The 17,448-nt window shown below is 31.9% G+C and overlaps 1 protein-coding gene across 3 annotated transcripts; it reads right to left on the bottom strand.

The window, feature by feature from the left end:
- Positions 1-604: 604 nt before the first annotated feature.
- LOC123717100 (aromatic-L-amino-acid decarboxylase) lies at positions 605-17,210 on the bottom strand. 3 transcript variants are annotated; one of them, XM_045672908.1, is made up of 20 exons: positions 17,127-17,210; positions 13,620-13,655; positions 10,209-10,381; positions 9,851-9,964; positions 9,537-9,659; positions 9,042-9,210; positions 8,792-8,901; positions 6,932-7,071; positions 6,243-6,332; positions 5,753-5,823; positions 5,300-5,319; positions 5,034-5,213; positions 3,774-3,872; positions 3,576-3,654; positions 3,161-3,325; positions 2,637-2,744; positions 2,145-2,315; positions 1,803-1,940; positions 1,526-1,558; positions 1,328-1,417 (listed from the first exon to the last, which is right to left on the bottom strand). In XM_045672908.1, exons 2-19 carry the CDS (start codon positions 13,645-13,647, stop codon positions 1,527-1,529), a joined length of 2,010 nt encoding a protein of 669 aa, XP_045528864.1. In that variant the 5' UTR covers positions 13,648-13,655; positions 17,127-17,210; the 3' UTR covers positions 1,328-1,417; position 1,526. The 3 variants fall into 3 exon arrangements, with proteins under 3 accessions (XP_045528863.1, XP_045528864.1, XP_045528865.1); XM_045672909.1 differs by lacking the exon at positions 1,803-1,940; XM_045672907.1 differs by lacking the exons at positions 1,526-1,558; positions 5,034-5,213 and having other exon boundaries at positions 605-1,417.
- Positions 17,211-17,448: the final 238 nt, after the last annotated feature.

Genomic DNA, 17,448 nt, shown 5'->3' with positions numbered 1-17,448 from the left:
AATATTCTTTGAATTACATTATTGAAGCTTTGGAATGCGCTTACTATTTATAAAACAATATATGGTTATCCAAAGTCTATGAAATTTACTAAGCTTTAAGTTTTAAATAAAACTAAAAATTTCTGTGCCTCATAACATTTTTTATTATCTCTTTCTTAAACTGCTTTATGAATAAGCATTCAGCTACATTTTACATATATCATTAACTAAGTTAAACATGTTTTGTATATATAACTATAACTATAAACATTTTATTGATTTTGCACAGCAGTGTTTTTATATATATTTAAGAATTTTCATATAAACTACATTAAATTAATCTAATCTACAAGCAGGTACACAAACTTTACACTACATTTAACAAATACAGTAAACTATTAGAAAATAGAAATGGTTTAGTAAAATTAACTACACTTAATTAAATAATATAAGTATTGTGCTTGATATTCTAAACGGTATTTAATTAATACAGTGACAATTTAAAAGTAACATTTTCACTACTAAAATATGTATTTTTATTATTTTAATAAAGCAAATAAAAATAATGTCTACTTTGAAATAATAACGATATGTGCTATACCATTTTATGATATAAATTTACTATTAATATATATATAATACGACGTATAAGTTTAGCCCGTAACTTGGCCACATTATGCGTGGCGGAAGCAAAAACTTTTATTAGACAAAAACCTAATAACGACGTCCATGCATTTAATGAAACAAACCACATTACATGCCTCACACTAAGGTAAAAGAGTTACATAGAGAACAAGCTTTCTATAGAAGAAGATCAATTGTAACTTCACTAAAGGCAACGAAAACTTATATATGCCAGCTTTCTTTTAACTATATCGACAACAATTTAATCTGCTTTAACCATACGATATGTATCAACCATCTTTTCACGTTCTTTACTTGGTGATTCTACCTTTGTAATGCAGACATTTTTTGCAAATCGCATCGGCTCTGTCCTTAATGCTAGATATTGCTCCATCAGATTCAGGTTTCGGATCCTCAAACTGATTCTCACTGAATTGTTGAATCAGCTTCTTAATATAACTACCTGGGCCTTTTATAGTAAGCTTTTCATCCGAACCTGCCTGCACATCTTGGACATTTCCAAAATCTGGATTCCCAATTTTAAGCTTCTCATCTGCTGCACTAAAATGTACCTTTTCATCGATAAACTTCTTGTTTTCTGTAGGAGTGATAGTGACTTCATTATTTTTGAGATCGATAGTAATTTTTGCGTCGTCAAAGTTAAGTTCTGAAAGTGATGCGTCAACCGATCTGGAACGAAGATGTCGTGAAGGTGTCGCTGGTATGTGAAGTTGGTTGGTGTCTGCATCTTGTTTAATCGTGTTGCTGGACGTTACTGGGGAAGATGATATAGATTTTTCGCCTGGGCTTGATCCTGGGGGTGTTAAAGTTAATAAAACACATATTTTGAAGGGAATTAAGTTAAGCAACTGTCAATAAAGTTAAGCGGGACCCACCACCGATAATGTTTTATTGTATTTACCTCAGTAATTTGCCCCGATAGGTTCAGTTGCACCTATAATAAATCAGAAAAATGTGAAATTTTTATAACCCTTCCTTTTTAAAATCTGTGAGTTGTTCTCTTTATAAATAATTTTTTTTAGTATATTATAATTATTTGGTCTAGGGTTAGTTAATTCGAAGATTTTAACTCTACGGACAGGTGTGTGGGCCGGTTACCCTGTAGTAAGCTTAATTACAAATTTAGGTATAGTCTTTAGATCAATTAAATATTATCATTATATAAATCCACCACCAACCATTAGAAGCATCTTCCCTCTCCTCAGCGCAAAGAGGTAGAGACTGTTCCATCATCAAACCCTGGACCATGTCCATGCAAGAGTCCAGGGAGAATTTCTTTCCAACCATACGAATACCACGGATGCGTCGGCGCATCTCTATTAGTTAATAAGAATTAGTATGACAAGTGCTTAGTTATTGAAATGGATAAAAATGACTTTTTTTATTATATTATAGTTAATTAACATAATAACTTTCGAAAATGCATTCAATTTTATAATGGTTAGTTACAAAGGCCAAAATATTATGTGTTAGTATATTTTAATTACACGCTTTAATTATCTGTATAAAGAAAACCTTACCTGGGCTATCTTTAGGTTCCATCTTGAGCTGGGCAAAAGTCTGAGCACAAGATGACAGCACCTGTTCGTAATCACATATGGCTACGTGTGTGCCATTCACTATTTTTGGACTCATAGGGGAATTAGCCAGGAGAAGGCTAGTACCAAAGGTGGCATTTAGTTCGCGGGTGTCTGAAATTATGATTTTTGCAAACTAAAGCAATTCGTATTTGCATATTTTCTAGAGCCTCCTTATATAATATATATGTATAATACTTCTGAAAATAGATTATAATAAACTCAGAACGACCAGTTACAGTTAATCTATTATAACTAAATATTCGTACGAATTTCGGACTATAAACAAAATTTCGTACACTACGTATATATACATTTATTTTTCAGTACTCTAAGTTTTTATGATTTAATATTGAATTATATTTTCCAATGCGCAAATATTCTGTGTAGCTTTGACGGTTACGGTGTCTTTCACACACACTTTTCCAACGTCACCTTTTAGGGTTATCCGAGGTTTCTTGGGTACAGCGATGTTTCCACATTCAGAGCCAAAGACGTCTACCAAAATCTCTGAAGCCACTGTTTTTATTTCGTTCCAGTCATCTAAATAAAAATGTTTGTTGAAAATATTGTTACTAATTTAGTAAGATTTCAAATAAAAAAAACAGTACACATATAAACTATACATTTTTAAATAAAAGCTACAATTGATTTTAAAAACAATGTGCATTATAGCTGAACATAAAAAATTGGATTATTTGAATTAGTAATTAGTCAAAAAAACGTTTTGTATTACGTTTTCATCATTTTGTAAAAGTATTCCTAATCACTAAATAAGTTTATCACGGATTAAGGACTACCGTCAAAGTGAACTGATGATTTTCATGTTTCAAAATTCAATACGTTTTTGACATACGGAAATTTATAGTTCTAAGTATTGCGTCAATCGCGGAAGGCAGAATTAAAAGTGTCTTTCCCATTGGGGTTTCGGGATCACATCTCATTGGAAGGTTTTTTACCTAAAATATCTTGGTTAGTAGTCCGCTGAGAGGTCACGGTAAATCGGATGACGTAAACTCCTTTAAAGCAGGCTGGTACAGCGTGAATGTAGCCGCGAGCGTTCAGCCGCTTCAGGAGGACCTCCGTTAGTGTGTTGTCACCTTTCATGCGGAAAGCAACCATTCCTGTAAGACATATTTGCATTTATAAAGGATTTTCATTGCGTACCATTCGTCACACTCTCTAAATGTCATGTGTAAGATTTTCTAATTCACATTTCAATCTTGACTACTCATGATATAAATCAAATATTTTTGATTTAAACATTATTTAAAAGATGCTCCTTACATTACAAAACAAATTCAAATAAAAGCTTAAATATCTTTTAGTTATTTAGACTAAATCCATAATATTTATTTCTAGTTTAAAATTTACCCAAGTTCCTGGCTTGTGGGATTTCAAAACGTTGATCAGCCAGCACTAGCGCTTCGAACTTTTGGGCCAGGCGAACACTCTGCAACATAAAAACACTCAAAAGTTACACAATCTACATTTTTCTGAAAATATTTCTCACCAATATATTATTCCTCGAATCGGTTATTAATAATATTTTAATGTTTTTACAATAAATACCTCGCGAATATGTTTTTGAATTCCAACAACACCATAATTACGCAGAACAAACCACAGTTTCAGGGCTCTGAAACGACGACTTAGTGGTATTTGCCAGTGCTGTAATAAAATTTAAAGGAATTAAAATTGGGAAAATAAAGAAAGAAGCCTCGGCATCCCGATTGCTCTTAGTTTAATTTTTTGGAGAAGCAAAGCCCTTTTTTAATTTGACAGCAGAGCAGTGGTGGATTTACCAGGAGGCCGAGTAGGCTGGATTTTTGGGGCGGAAAAATTGGGGAGCCAATAAATTTGCTATCTCATAGATATCATACAGATTTCACGTTTTCTTTCCCCTCTCTCTTATAAATTGTGGGGTCAAACAGCTGGCCCCTAACCAGTAATCCAGCTCTGCGCTCTCAGCTCACACTTTGTATAAGCAAAATTCCAGAAAATGTATTTTCCTCATCCCGCTTCCCCCTATTAACTTATACGAGTTCATGTCAGTCCTACTACTGGATGCGAACTGGATGTTGGATTGGAAATAATCTAGGATATAACATTACAATTGTAGAGTCGACAGCGGTACAAACTTCACAGCCTCTACCTTAAAAATTTGTAAATCAACCACTGCAGCAGAGGATTTGAAATTGTTACATAACAGCAATTTCTTAAATGGTTAGTACTCTGAGGTGGTTTTGTTTTCCGTAGAATATTAATATTAATTAAAAATGTCTCATGAAAGTGGATATCTTGGGTTTTATTTTAGTCCAATAATGAAATGTAAATGAATGGTGAATTAAGTGAATGATGCAGGGGCAACAATGTTTTTCTACTGATGTTATTAATATAGTAGTACTTTCATATTTTTAACTAGATTTAGATCAAAATTATTTGATTTATGACTTTGATGTTAAAATTTTAACTTTGATTTTGTTCCCTTTGAAGTAGAGACTCTTGGGCCGTGGGGTACAAGTGCGCAGGCGCTAATTAAAGATTTAAGTTGGCGCCTGGTAGATAGTACCGGTGATCCCAGAGCTGGTGCATTCCTTGCTCAACGAATTAGTATCGCAATACAGCGAGAAAATGCTGTCAGCGTTAAAGAGATACTGCCACAGGGACCAAACTTTTTAAATTTGTTTTAAGTTTTATATTTATTCATTTTTAATTATAGTGAAGGATAAATAATATAGTTAAACCCGTTTTTTATCTACATGAAAAAAGCTTCTTTTAAATTTAAGTTAGTCCCATCACCATAACCAGCACCGGTAAAAACACACATACAAGTAGTTCTTTCTTGTTTGGGTTCTCAATTTGTATCTGTTGGCTGCAACCGGACGCCATTTTGTTATAACCATGGAGTGTTTCATCATCTTTCGAGAGTTCATCACCGTTTATTTCATGGATTGAATTGTCATGTGTTTTAAAATTGTTGTGTTGTGTGTTCGCTTTCTGCGATCCGACCTATGTTTTGTGGAAATAAACGTTAACATAAAAAAAACAAACAACACACAAAGCAACACATAAACATAATATGTGACTAGACTTACCATATAATCGATGGCTTTTCCTGAAAAAATAAACAAATATTATATAATATCAAAATTTTTGCATTTTAATATATATATGTATTTGTTTCCAGTTGAGTTCAATGATATTTTTGGTAACAGTATTACTATTTTATTTATACCTTTTTTAGGTCTAGGACTCAGAATTCTATCAATCTAATAGGCAAGTAGATGAAAGGCCTCGTGTGCCTGGCACGCACCGTCGTCTTTTTGTCTAGCCGATTTCCGTACGATGTTTTTCTTCACTGTTCGAGCGAATGTTAAATACACATAGAAAGTACATAGCCACTTAGCCTACGACCGGATGAGAAGTAGTGCGAGTGCATGGTTACCCATTCTACCCATACCCGGCCATAGCTAAACGAATTGAAGAATACGTTTGTAAACTAAGACACGAGAGCAAGTAGAATAATGTATGTTTTAATTAAAAATTACCTGAATTTTCATGTCTTAAGTAAATAGGATTAACGTTGAATGTCCTGTGTAGTTCTGTGCTGTCTTTCACCCTGAAATAGACAAATATACATCACATTTGTTTAAATGGCGCCCGTTGTGTTTTTTTTTATAAAACAGGAGACAAGGGGACCGGAGGCTCACCTCAAGCTGCCGGAATTGTTACGCTGTTAACTTACTACATATGTTATATATGTTATTTCGTTATCCAGACGAAGTATGTACTGATGAGATGTGAAACTAAACAAACCAATGGCGAACACCGTTAACTTTAAATAGCAAAATTGCATTTTTTACCAGGAACCTCTTATGGATCATCCCTTAAGTCGTATTTGCTATAGAATATGCTAACCACAGAGCCAGTAAAGTAAGTAAGAAGGAAATCATGATTTAGTACCGTTAGGGAGTTGGCGGGTATTGCGAAGAGTTGTTGCATCTGCCACTAGAGAAGAAGAGCAGAGCAGTGACTTACCACATAGCGGTGCAATCGAAATTGACCATCAGCCACTTAGATGGGTTGAAAGCAAAAGAATCAGCCTGCTCAATACCATCCAGCCAATGTCTGAAAAAAAGCAATTATAACGTTTTAAGCTTTAAATAAGTACTTATCTCCGGTTCAGTGCAGTAAGCCGCAGTTCAAACTTTTATTGCTATGGGTCCAGATACTTACCATTATTAAATTATTTGTATTAACAAGAAAACACACATAGAACTATCTACATCATGGCCCATTGTGGTCTAAAGGACTTTCATACACTAAAAATATATAGATACTCTTAAGATTTTTTATTAATAATTTTGTGTAATGTTTAATGTTTGATATTCATTGCACCCCTTTTGCCCCGCATGAGCAATACCTCTCTGACGCAACAGCATTACAAAGGAAGCGGTTAACAGAAGTCGGCAGCTTTGATTGGATACCACATACCAAATCCTCAAATTAAGTCTAAAATAAAGATTATTCATCGTACACATTATATCGGGCTGATTAAATTACCATATTTAATTAAGTTAAATAATTCTAAGACATATTAAAGTTATTTAAATATATTTAGTTTTGTTTGGATTCACCACTGGCCCTGGATGTCTAGTAACACATTAAAAAAAATTATAATAAAAATAGGAACCTGAAAAGAAAATATTTTTCAACAAAAACTTTACCTATATTCAGGGCAGACGAAGGCGCTCCCAGCATATGCAGCGTCCACATGCAACCAAGCGGAGTGGCGTTCGCACACCTCGCCTATTTCACGCAAATTGTCGAATGCCACTGAACCCGTTGTACCAAGGGTTGCGCAGACCTTTAAAAAAAGCTTATTAAAAGACAGCTACATGTGTGCATAACAGTAATAATATTTTTTATTAATATTTGTGTAGAACTTAAGAAAAAACGTTGATTATTAATATTTTAACTAGTTTTTTTTAGTAGTATTAACAGTTATGAACGTATAAAAAAACAATGCATCTAAATTTACATTTATTGCCAGTTATCAAATCCAGGGCGTCTCTCACACTGTCAAGATAATGTCACTCTTTTTAATTGATGGCAACTAATTAAAAAATATTGTTCATAAAAGCAGTTAATTATGATAATAATACATCTTCAGTACATGAATGTTCTTAGTACAGTTACAGTACATTTACAATTTTAGGATAATGCGTCTTAATGTTATTTAACAATTATTTAATGTCGATAGTAGGAGTCAATTCCTCTCGATTTGTGTTAAAACGCAGACAATGTTCCAGGCTAATTATAAATAAACTCGCTCCACATACAAGTTATAGTATACTATTTAATAGGATAATCACAGACTTGATCGCAACGATAATAGATAATTTTCACTCGCGACTCACGAGATTGCATTCATTATAAAAGCATGCCGGCGTAAAATTTAAGGAAACACTAAGATAAGTAATAATGCAGGAAAGGATAATTTTACCGATTTCATTGTTATAACATACGAATATGCTTAATACGCTTTTGTAACAATTTAAAAAAATCCGGTGTCAAAAAGTATCACATTTTGTAACGCAAGGGAATTAATGTTAAGCTAAAGATCGTAAGAAAAGCGGCATATCTCAAATCCAAAAATCAACAACATGTGTGGGTAGATTCACCTAATAGTATATGAAATTACAACAGACAAGAAACTAATGTATGATGAGGCATGACCATAAGGATTGTAGCGCTACTGGATTTTTATTATTAGTAATGCATGTTTAAAACATATCGATTATAGTCAAAAAATTATTTACACAGCTTTGATCTTTCTCTATTCTATCCGAAATCCATAATAATGAACACACATAATCGTAATTAAATCGTTTCAATAAATAATTTCTTGCAAAGTTCCATACATAAAATAGGTAATGTTCGGAGGAGAAATCTTAAGATACTGTCACCATTAAACTCCTTTGCGAGCCCAACAACAAATTGGTCCCTGAGATCCAATCAGTGTTTAAAAACGTCCAAGTCGCTCCTAATAATACGCCTGGGAGTTACAGACAATATTCAAATGGCGCAGATGCTATTAATATTTCATGTTATTTTTAGTAAGATTTTTATTAATAATGAACGTTTGTTTAAAAATGGGAAATAATTATTTAACTGAAAAATATTGTGTACCTAAACTATGGCTTGACACAACATGGTATTGTAAAATTACGTTTATACAACAAAGTCAATTTTTATTTTCGTACATAAAAATGTAGTTATATGATTTTCAATATTATTTCTTTTATGTTTATAAGTATTAAGGAATATTTTAAAATCAAATATATACAGTGTTTACAATTTTCTTAAGATACATTCTCGTAGTAATAATAAATATAATTTAAAATGAATAAAAAGAATATTAAAAAGTTTGATTCTTGTGGCAGTGTACCTTTAACACTGGCAGCTTTTTCTTGCTGTACAGTTTTAAATATATATTTTTACAGGTTTCGACAATGTTATTTTCACTTAAGTAAAAATGTTAGTAAAACTAAACTTTACTAAAACATTTTTATAAATGAACTTACCCAAAATGGCACAAGACCCTTCGCTTTGTCACTAAGGATGGCTTCTTCGAGTTTAGCTCCTCTCATGCACTGCTTTTCGTCCGACTCTATGTACCGCATACGCACCAGCCCTATATATGATTTTTTTAATATTACATATAAAAATTTGAGCAAAAACGCATGCGTAAAGGAAAGTTATTAAAATCTTGTAGGCGCTAAAAATTACATAGTAATTTATGCTACAAGTTAAATGAAAGTATTTGTTTTCTACCAATTAAGCCAGCCTTTTCCACTGAAGAATGGGCCTGGTCTGAGCAATAGCAGATAAGATGCCCCAGCAGCTCAGAAGACTGCAGCTCTGGATTCAAACTCGCCAGCTCCATGAGGGCTCGGGTTCTTGCAGCCAGAAGACTGACCAGAGTTGCTTCACTTGCTGTAGTCTATTGAAATTGTTTATTTTTATTAAATATATAATACAATTGATACATATTTGCAATTTGCTAAACCTATAAAGTAATAATTGAAATACTAAAAAAATATTAACAAGAAAATCTAAATAAATTCAAAAAGTTTGGTCCCTGTGGCAGTGTACCTTTAACGCTGGCAGCATTTCATCACTGTATTGCAATACTTATTCGTTGATAAAGTATATCTACGAGTTTTTAGTTTTTTATTAACAATGGTTAACTTATTTTTTTTTAATCGAATAAGCAACAAACCATTGGTAATAAACATAATTCTTTGAAATATTATTATTAATTCTCACCTGTATAACTCCCCCTCCAGGGCTGTCATTCTTTTCATTGAGGAAACAGTCAGGTAGACCCAACAATTTCCCCAGCCAGTTCATTGCTATTGTCTCCAGCTCTGTTCCAGCAGGTGATGAGGCCTGGTGTCAATAATTATAGGTGTCTTGATAAAAAATTTTTTTCATGAATATATAAGCTGTAGTTTTGTTTACAATAACTAGAATAATAAGTTTATAGTAGGTTCTAAATATTTTATATTTTCTATCCAAATAAAAACCCAGATATATGTAAATAGTATTTTGAATATAAAAATCAAAATAAATATACTCACCCAAGTAAAGCAAAGTACGTTGAGGGTGCTGGACAGCATTTCTCCCATGATGGAAGGATATGACGTCAGCGCGGGGAAATAGGCGTGCATGTGGGGACTTTGCCAATGTACGATCTGAGTGATGAAATTCACTATTAATAATAGTGGAAGCCAATCATAATTTAATAAAAAAATTGTAGTGAAAAATATATTAAAATCTCAATATTTTGTTGTATGAGACATAAATTTTCTGAAATTTCACTTTATTTTCTTCCTACCTGCAGTCATACCCCTCTAACTTTAGTTAAAATAAGGATAATTAACATTTTAATTATATAAAAGAAATGGAATGATGTCTTCCATTTGAGAATATCGTTACCCCAGGCATAATATGCTCCTGGACATCCTTGAAAATATCGTCCCAATTTTCAGGTTGCTGTGGTGCCTCTGTCGGCAGGCGTTTGTGTAGATACCCAGGCTGCACACCAGGATAGACCCGGTGCTCTCTTATATTCTCTAAGTAGTCCGCCATGAAGTCCACCAGCTCCTTGGCTGAGACATTTGAGAAATAGATACATACAATACCAATAACGTATAAAGATTGTTATATTTTAATATTTCTTTAGATGGAAATTTATGCACTACACGTATTATAGTACCGCAATTGAACGGAAGTTATGTGAATCGTCAGATTTACAACTCTTGAAAATGAAAAACCATTTGCTTTAAATAGCTTTATTCTGTAATTAGGAGAATCTTCCTGTACCACTACTGTATAACTTCAAATGCCGATAGCCACACCGGTGTTTTCTAGTTATTTCAATATCCATATGTATCGTGGATGTCGCTAACACTTGCTTTTAGAAGTACCGGTTAGTAATATCAACGAATACATTAAGTTAAAACATATTTCCATGGTCTTCATATTATTTATATTAGTAATGTTACAGCTAACACATATCCATATTATAAAACAAAACACAAGACAATATGCAAATCCAAAACAGATTACATTGATAAATAATAAATATGAAACAGAAAACATAAATACATTAATAGACAAAAAAATAGTGAATAGAATAGAAAGTAAACCTTTAAAAAAATATACTTAGTATTTAAAAGAAAAACTAAATTGTTACTGTTAAACAAAGCCAGTTTTCTGCAAATATTTCCTCATATCCTCTTGAGTCTAAAATTCCAATTAACAATCAATTCTTTGGATAAAACTACCATACCAAGAACTTGTTTGTAAATCAATTGGTTTTAATCAAGTTAGAATAAATTAATCAGCTCTATTCCGCTCAATGAAAAAAAACTGTAACAGCATCTGGTGCAGTGGACTGATGTGAATTCCAGCGGAGGTTTTGTAGAAAAAAATTAGAACAATCTCGCAATGTACTTTCTTAGGCGAATTTTAAAGGATTTTGGCAGCGTTTAAGATGAAGGCTTCTAGTCTGTACATGTATTGATATAGACCACGATGTTACGAACGTAAAGAAACATAATGTTACTTTAACAATATAAAGCTGATCCTAATATTTCGTCATTTTGTTTGTCAATGGGTTTTTTATTTTGAGATTTGTGAAACAAATCCGAACTTAGTTTATTGGCAATAATATACATTGAAAACTCTTTAAAGGATGAGGTGAAAATACTTATTAGATATTACCTTATTAGTTTATAATATTAGCAAGAAACTAGACTTAGTTTCGATTTCTATAAACGTAAAAAAATGTTTTTACTTTGCATAGAAACATTAATAGATAACACACGCAAAGAATGCACATATCATCGAAATTAACATTAACATTAAACAAGCGACAAGTCTAATTAAGCATTTAGATACATTCGTAATTTTCTATTGACAGTTCTATAAATTATAACGGCAATATTATTCTTATCATTTTCGTTAAAGTGTTTAAATTTTATTACATTTATCAATGGAATATTTAGTACATGTTCTTAATTAGTAAATATTAAGTGTATTATTAAATCGACTTGAAAAGGGACCATAACCATCTTCGTGTAATTAAATTTTATGTTTTTTTGTTTGTACCAGGGTAAAGATCTGCATAGGTAGGTAAGGTGGACTCAATTTCCGCACTTAGACGCGTAGTTGGTTCGTTGTGCGTAGAAGATGTGCGTGTAGGTAGAGGGAAAAAATCAGGGAGTGGACGGAAATTGGGACTGCGGAAGAGTTGTTTTACGAGACTGACGGCTAACCTAACTAATCGGAGAGACACCAACAGAAAAAGAAGCCACTTGTGAGATTAATAAATACGACAGGCTTTTTTATATGTTTTTTTTATATTGTACCTGGAGCGGGAGTAGTTTATCGAAAGCATGACCACCTCTGCTTGCGGTCATTTAACTGACAATCAGGGATTATAGTAAACAGGAAATACATATAAAATTTACATCGCTTCATACATATAAAAAAATTATGGGTATATAATTTACAAAAATTATACTTGTTTACACCTGGCAATACTAACGTAGCGGCTTTCTTCAATTTAACTCTTAAAAATGACGTAAAATTGATTATAAATACATATACTAACATATATTATTATTCTAAATAAATTATATGGAGACCCTAGGTCCGTGGAGTCCTAGCGCTATATAGCTAAAATGATAGTATAAATCACAGGAGATCGAAGGCCTACCTCGGACAAAGAAATAGCCTAGGTATTCAGAGGGGGAATGCTGCTAGTATTTTCGGAAACTTTTCTGAAGGAACTCCTTTTAATAATATATTTTAGTTATTATATTTTGATGTTAGTTATTGTTTTTTATATTAATTTATGTTGTTAATTATATTAGCAGATTAATTGTACATAAATTAATTACAGGTTTTCAGTTTTAGTGGCTAGTCCATTAAATGCAATATTTATTTAAAATTAACTTCATGAAAAATAGAGTATTTTAACACCATTATTATTCTTAAGAGTTCAGCATTCAAGAATGGTTTGCATAAATTATGCGTATAATGTAATAATACAGTTATCAAGATTATTCTTGGTCAATGTCTTTATAATTCTATATCAATAATTGGAGTCTCAGAAGGCAAAGGTTTATTTTAATCCATTGGTAATAAAATATAGTTTTATTGAGATCTAAACTTCGATATAATCTATAATTACAGATTATAGTTTTTCTTATAAAATAGTGTTACATGATGAAAAAGTTTTTGCTAAGTTTGAAATAAAATTTATTTAAACTGTCGCTTATAACTTAATTATACCACATCGTAGGCTAATCCTGTCAAAGCCGGCAATGGTTATATAAAAATCGGATACACGTATTGACAAATAAACTCGGATTCAATAAAGGCAGTTGATCCAGGATCAGTTTTATGGGGCCATACGTTTAGGCTTATTGCATTGAGAACACGTTATCAATGTTTATTGGTAGAATAGACATCAATTATTTCTTGTCTTGTATAGCTGGTAGAAAAATGTCTGTTTGTAGCAGAATGTTGAAATTGTTGTGTTATCAGTGGGATTTTTAGGTCCACTCTGTTTAGTAAGGTAGTTTCTATTATTTGGGCAATTAACATGCTATAATGCTGAAGGAGCATATACCTAAGTGTGTTTGAAAGTACGGAGTATTTTAGATTCATATCAAAAGTTTATAATTATTGTATCTTATTGAATTAAAAACTCTTTTATACGTTACCACAATCAAGTTCACAATTGCGATATTGTGTATTTAATATTATATATTTTCGACATTATCGTTAAGGTTTAGTATTATAAGTGTTTATGCTCTCTGTGAATAAATATCTCACCTTTCACTCTAAACTCCTTGTGATCCATAATGGTGTCTGAAAAGAAAATCGTGACATTAGAAAAACTTATCACGTCTTACAAAAAAGACTAAATTTGGACTAGATTAAGTTGTGAGTTTATTTTACATTAAATGTGGTGACTGTGGCAGGATTTTTTTTTTATAGAAAGAAGGTTATACCCAAAAAGTTATTATACTCATGTTAAATTACATGTTGGTAAAAAGACGCCATATGCTAATAGGATAATGAAATAATCCGACAATGCTCCAGTGCGTGGACATCAGGGTGATGGAAACGTTAAGAGGCGACATCGACCGCCGCAACCGTAACCATTCCTACCCTCAGCGAAAACTACCCTCTCGAAAAGAGCACGCATGACACAGTGTATGGATATAATGTGCTGCATAGATTAATAGATGTTAATTGTCCGTTCAGAAAACTGGCAAAATATGTGCTGTCATTTATTATACTGTGTGTCTTTTTGTAAATATTTTAATATAGTTGTGTTGTTTTTTCGTCTATGTATATGTATTGTTTTGTATATGATATAAATGTAAATAGTGACCGCATTGGACTTAAACTACTAAACTGTAATAATAGCTTTTTTTTCTTAATGTTATTTGATGACCCATGACTGAAATACCTAGAGAGATCCCTGGAGGAGGCTCTCCCTGTTGTGAGATTCTTGAATATAATTAGAAAATATATATTATTTAGTATACATTGATTTTGCTTTTTATTATACTTTGGGCTTTTCAAAGGGCAAAACGTATTGTTTATTTTACTGGTATTGTTTAAAATTCCTAATTGATTTATACGATTTTGTACATTTTCAGTGGCTATAGTTCTTCATGACATACTAATTTGTCAGTTGAAAATCGATACGTGCTGCTATGGCTTCGTTGTCAGTACGCATTAGTTACGCAAGTTAAGGTAACCAAATTTTTATACAAATTGAGGTCGGTTATAAAAATCATCGTATCACGTGACAAAGCAAATCCTCTGGTATGACCGAATGAAATCGTTTAAATTTCCAAACATGTAATCATAATTTATATTATAATAATTAAGCCTTATTATTTTCATATCCTTAAGGTCCATTACAAATATTATTAGTATAAAGTAAATGTTAGCAGCCTGTGCATATGATCGCCCTTTCCAGATGTCTCTATCTTTGCCAATAGTCTGCAAGTATTTTCCCACTATTTCTGTCAAGTCATCAGCCAACCTTCATTTTGGCCTAACTACCTCTTTTTTCCCTCTCTTGGTATTGTCATATAGTTTTCATTCATTTATTTCACATAATATCATTTACATAATCATTACATAAAACAAAGTTTAACAAATTCGAGATCAACTCAATCGCGTTGAAAAAAAATATTTGAAAATATCAGAGCTTCTTAACTTAGCCAAGCTCATTCCCTATTATCTTAATGTTCATCGAAGAAAGTCTGTATAAGAAAAACAATAAAAACCTATGCTCTTTACCTTAACTTTCTTTTGTATCCAAAGTCAAGTAAAAATATATAATCGTCAAATGAATATAAATTATGATCAAAAAGTTTTTTTTGAAATTTAGATACAAGTTACTTAAAATATAACAAATAAATAAAATTTCTGATACCAAGAGTTTTTAATAAATTTCTAACTCATTAAGAAATTGCTTGTTTACTTTTAAAACAAAATAAAGGGGATTACAGATTCTCAGGGAACTTTTATTTATTGTATAGACAAATAGGCTCTATTGAGACGATACATCACAATCCGTCAGTGTATTTACTTTTCATTCGGTTTTCTAAAGTTCACTCAGTATTGTCTTAGTATCTTTGTTTTAATGGCGTTTTATTAACACTAACAAAACACGGAAATTAATTGTGATTTTTACACACATTTAACATGTATTTTAGCATTTACATCATGATTATGGTATGTGAAACAATATTTTTTTTTTATATAGAACGCAATAAACTACAATGTTATTCACCGACTTGCCTACTTGGGTATGTCGTACACACTTAATAATGTAAAATTCGCTGTGATAGATTTAAAACCAAAACTACAAAAATATTTCGTTACTAAAAAAGCGTTAAAGTGAAATATGTTAGGCCGGTAAAAAATTAATATATTTCAGAACAATGCAGTTCTAAAGAAAACATAATATCTTAGTATTATTCATATTATGACTGCTGAAATCTTGCGTTATTAAAATACTTCAAAAAGAGTAAAGTTTTTATATTAAGGGGCTTGTGATTTTAATAATTGTCAATATTTTGCTTATTTATATCATGGAAAATGGAAGGAAATACATCAAGACACGCAGCAAAATACCATGGACCGACCAAGTAACTCGAAACCTGGGCACTAACTTTTAATTTTATTTATAATCTTTAACAAAGCTGAAAATTATCAAAAATGGAAGCAGCGGTCCTGTTTCTATCACAACAGGGTCGGGAGCATAATGACGTTAGCAGTGACCAAGCTATTGAAGGAGGATCTTGCAGATGCTTTGTAAATTCGGCGATTTCAATCAGATGATACCCACGAGACAGAAAGCGAAGAAGCAAAAAGGTGTAGTTAAGTAAAAATGCAGTTCATAGAAAATACCTTCAGCTGAATTTGAGAAAGCTTCACGCTCAATAGAACCAATTACAAAGAATTTTGGTTGGCTTAGAAGCAAAAAATAATTTCATAAAAATACAAGTTTTGCGTTTTGGTGATGATAAATATGAATTTTAACAATTTCTGGTTTATAAACAACACACGAGGTGTTTAAGGGACATGAAAGACTAATAACGAATATTTTAATCTACTATCTGCCATTAAAGTGACAACTTCTTTTACGGTTAAAATTCAGATAACAGTTAAATGATAGATACTAATATACATTTGGGTAATGTTTTTCTTTAACTAATCCTATCACTATACGGTTTTGATTAACACACATTTAATTAATTAATAGGATTAATCACAAGGTGCTTGGCTCAGTTCCTGGCTAAGTTTCCATTCCACTGATAAATATTTATAACTTTTCAAGGTTTTGTGAAAACAAATATTATTAATAATTATTGAAGGATATGACGATTGTTTATATTATTCCTGTTCTTAGAATCTTAGGAAGTTTTAGGGATAAAGATTTAATAGTATTAACCAACATCAAACAAAATCCCTAATTTAGTTATAAAAGCGACAATTCAATATGAAACAAAATGTTTTACAATAAAGTATTAGATTTTTTCTTCTTAAAAATGCATTTGTGTGCTTCTGCATAGTGTACGCATATTCAACCTCTACTTACTGAACTCACAAATTTATATCGTGGCATGATATTTAACGTTGTTTTAAAATAGTTTCATCTAAAATACCCGAGGCCTAGTTACTTTTTGCAAATTGAGACTAGCACTTCACAACATTAAATATATACATTTCTTTAAATAAGTATTATAATTGTGGCAGTTATTTAAAATAATTGTTTGAAATCAATAATAAATTAATTTAACAATTACTCACTTACGCACAGTAGATCGAATACACTATTTAAATTCAAATTTAAATATAGAATTTTACGAAATTACGTCTGTATCTGACCACCGGTTGCAGCGAGTATGGCTTATATAGGGGTGACTTCGCGACTACTGTGTCGACTTGTTGACAGATCAGTTCAGGGATGGTTATGCTAAGCGCGGAAGCGACTACAGCAAACTTAAGAAATCAAATGTTACATTTCGTCTCTCTTATCATGTGTAGAAAATAAACTCGATAATACGTCGAAAATTTGTCGGTATTTTGAGAAATTGTAAATTACTTGTGTTTCTGTGCACTTGGGCATTCT

This window comes from Pieris brassicae, chromosome 12, assembly GCF_905147105.1.
Source record: "Pieris brassicae chromosome 12, ilPieBrab1.1, whole genome shotgun sequence".
NCBI lineage: Eukaryota > Metazoa > Arthropoda > Insecta > Lepidoptera > Pieridae > Pieris > Pieris brassicae.
Note: the sequence above shows the minus strand (reverse complement) of the source record. Positions and strands in the feature narration are given on the sequence as shown.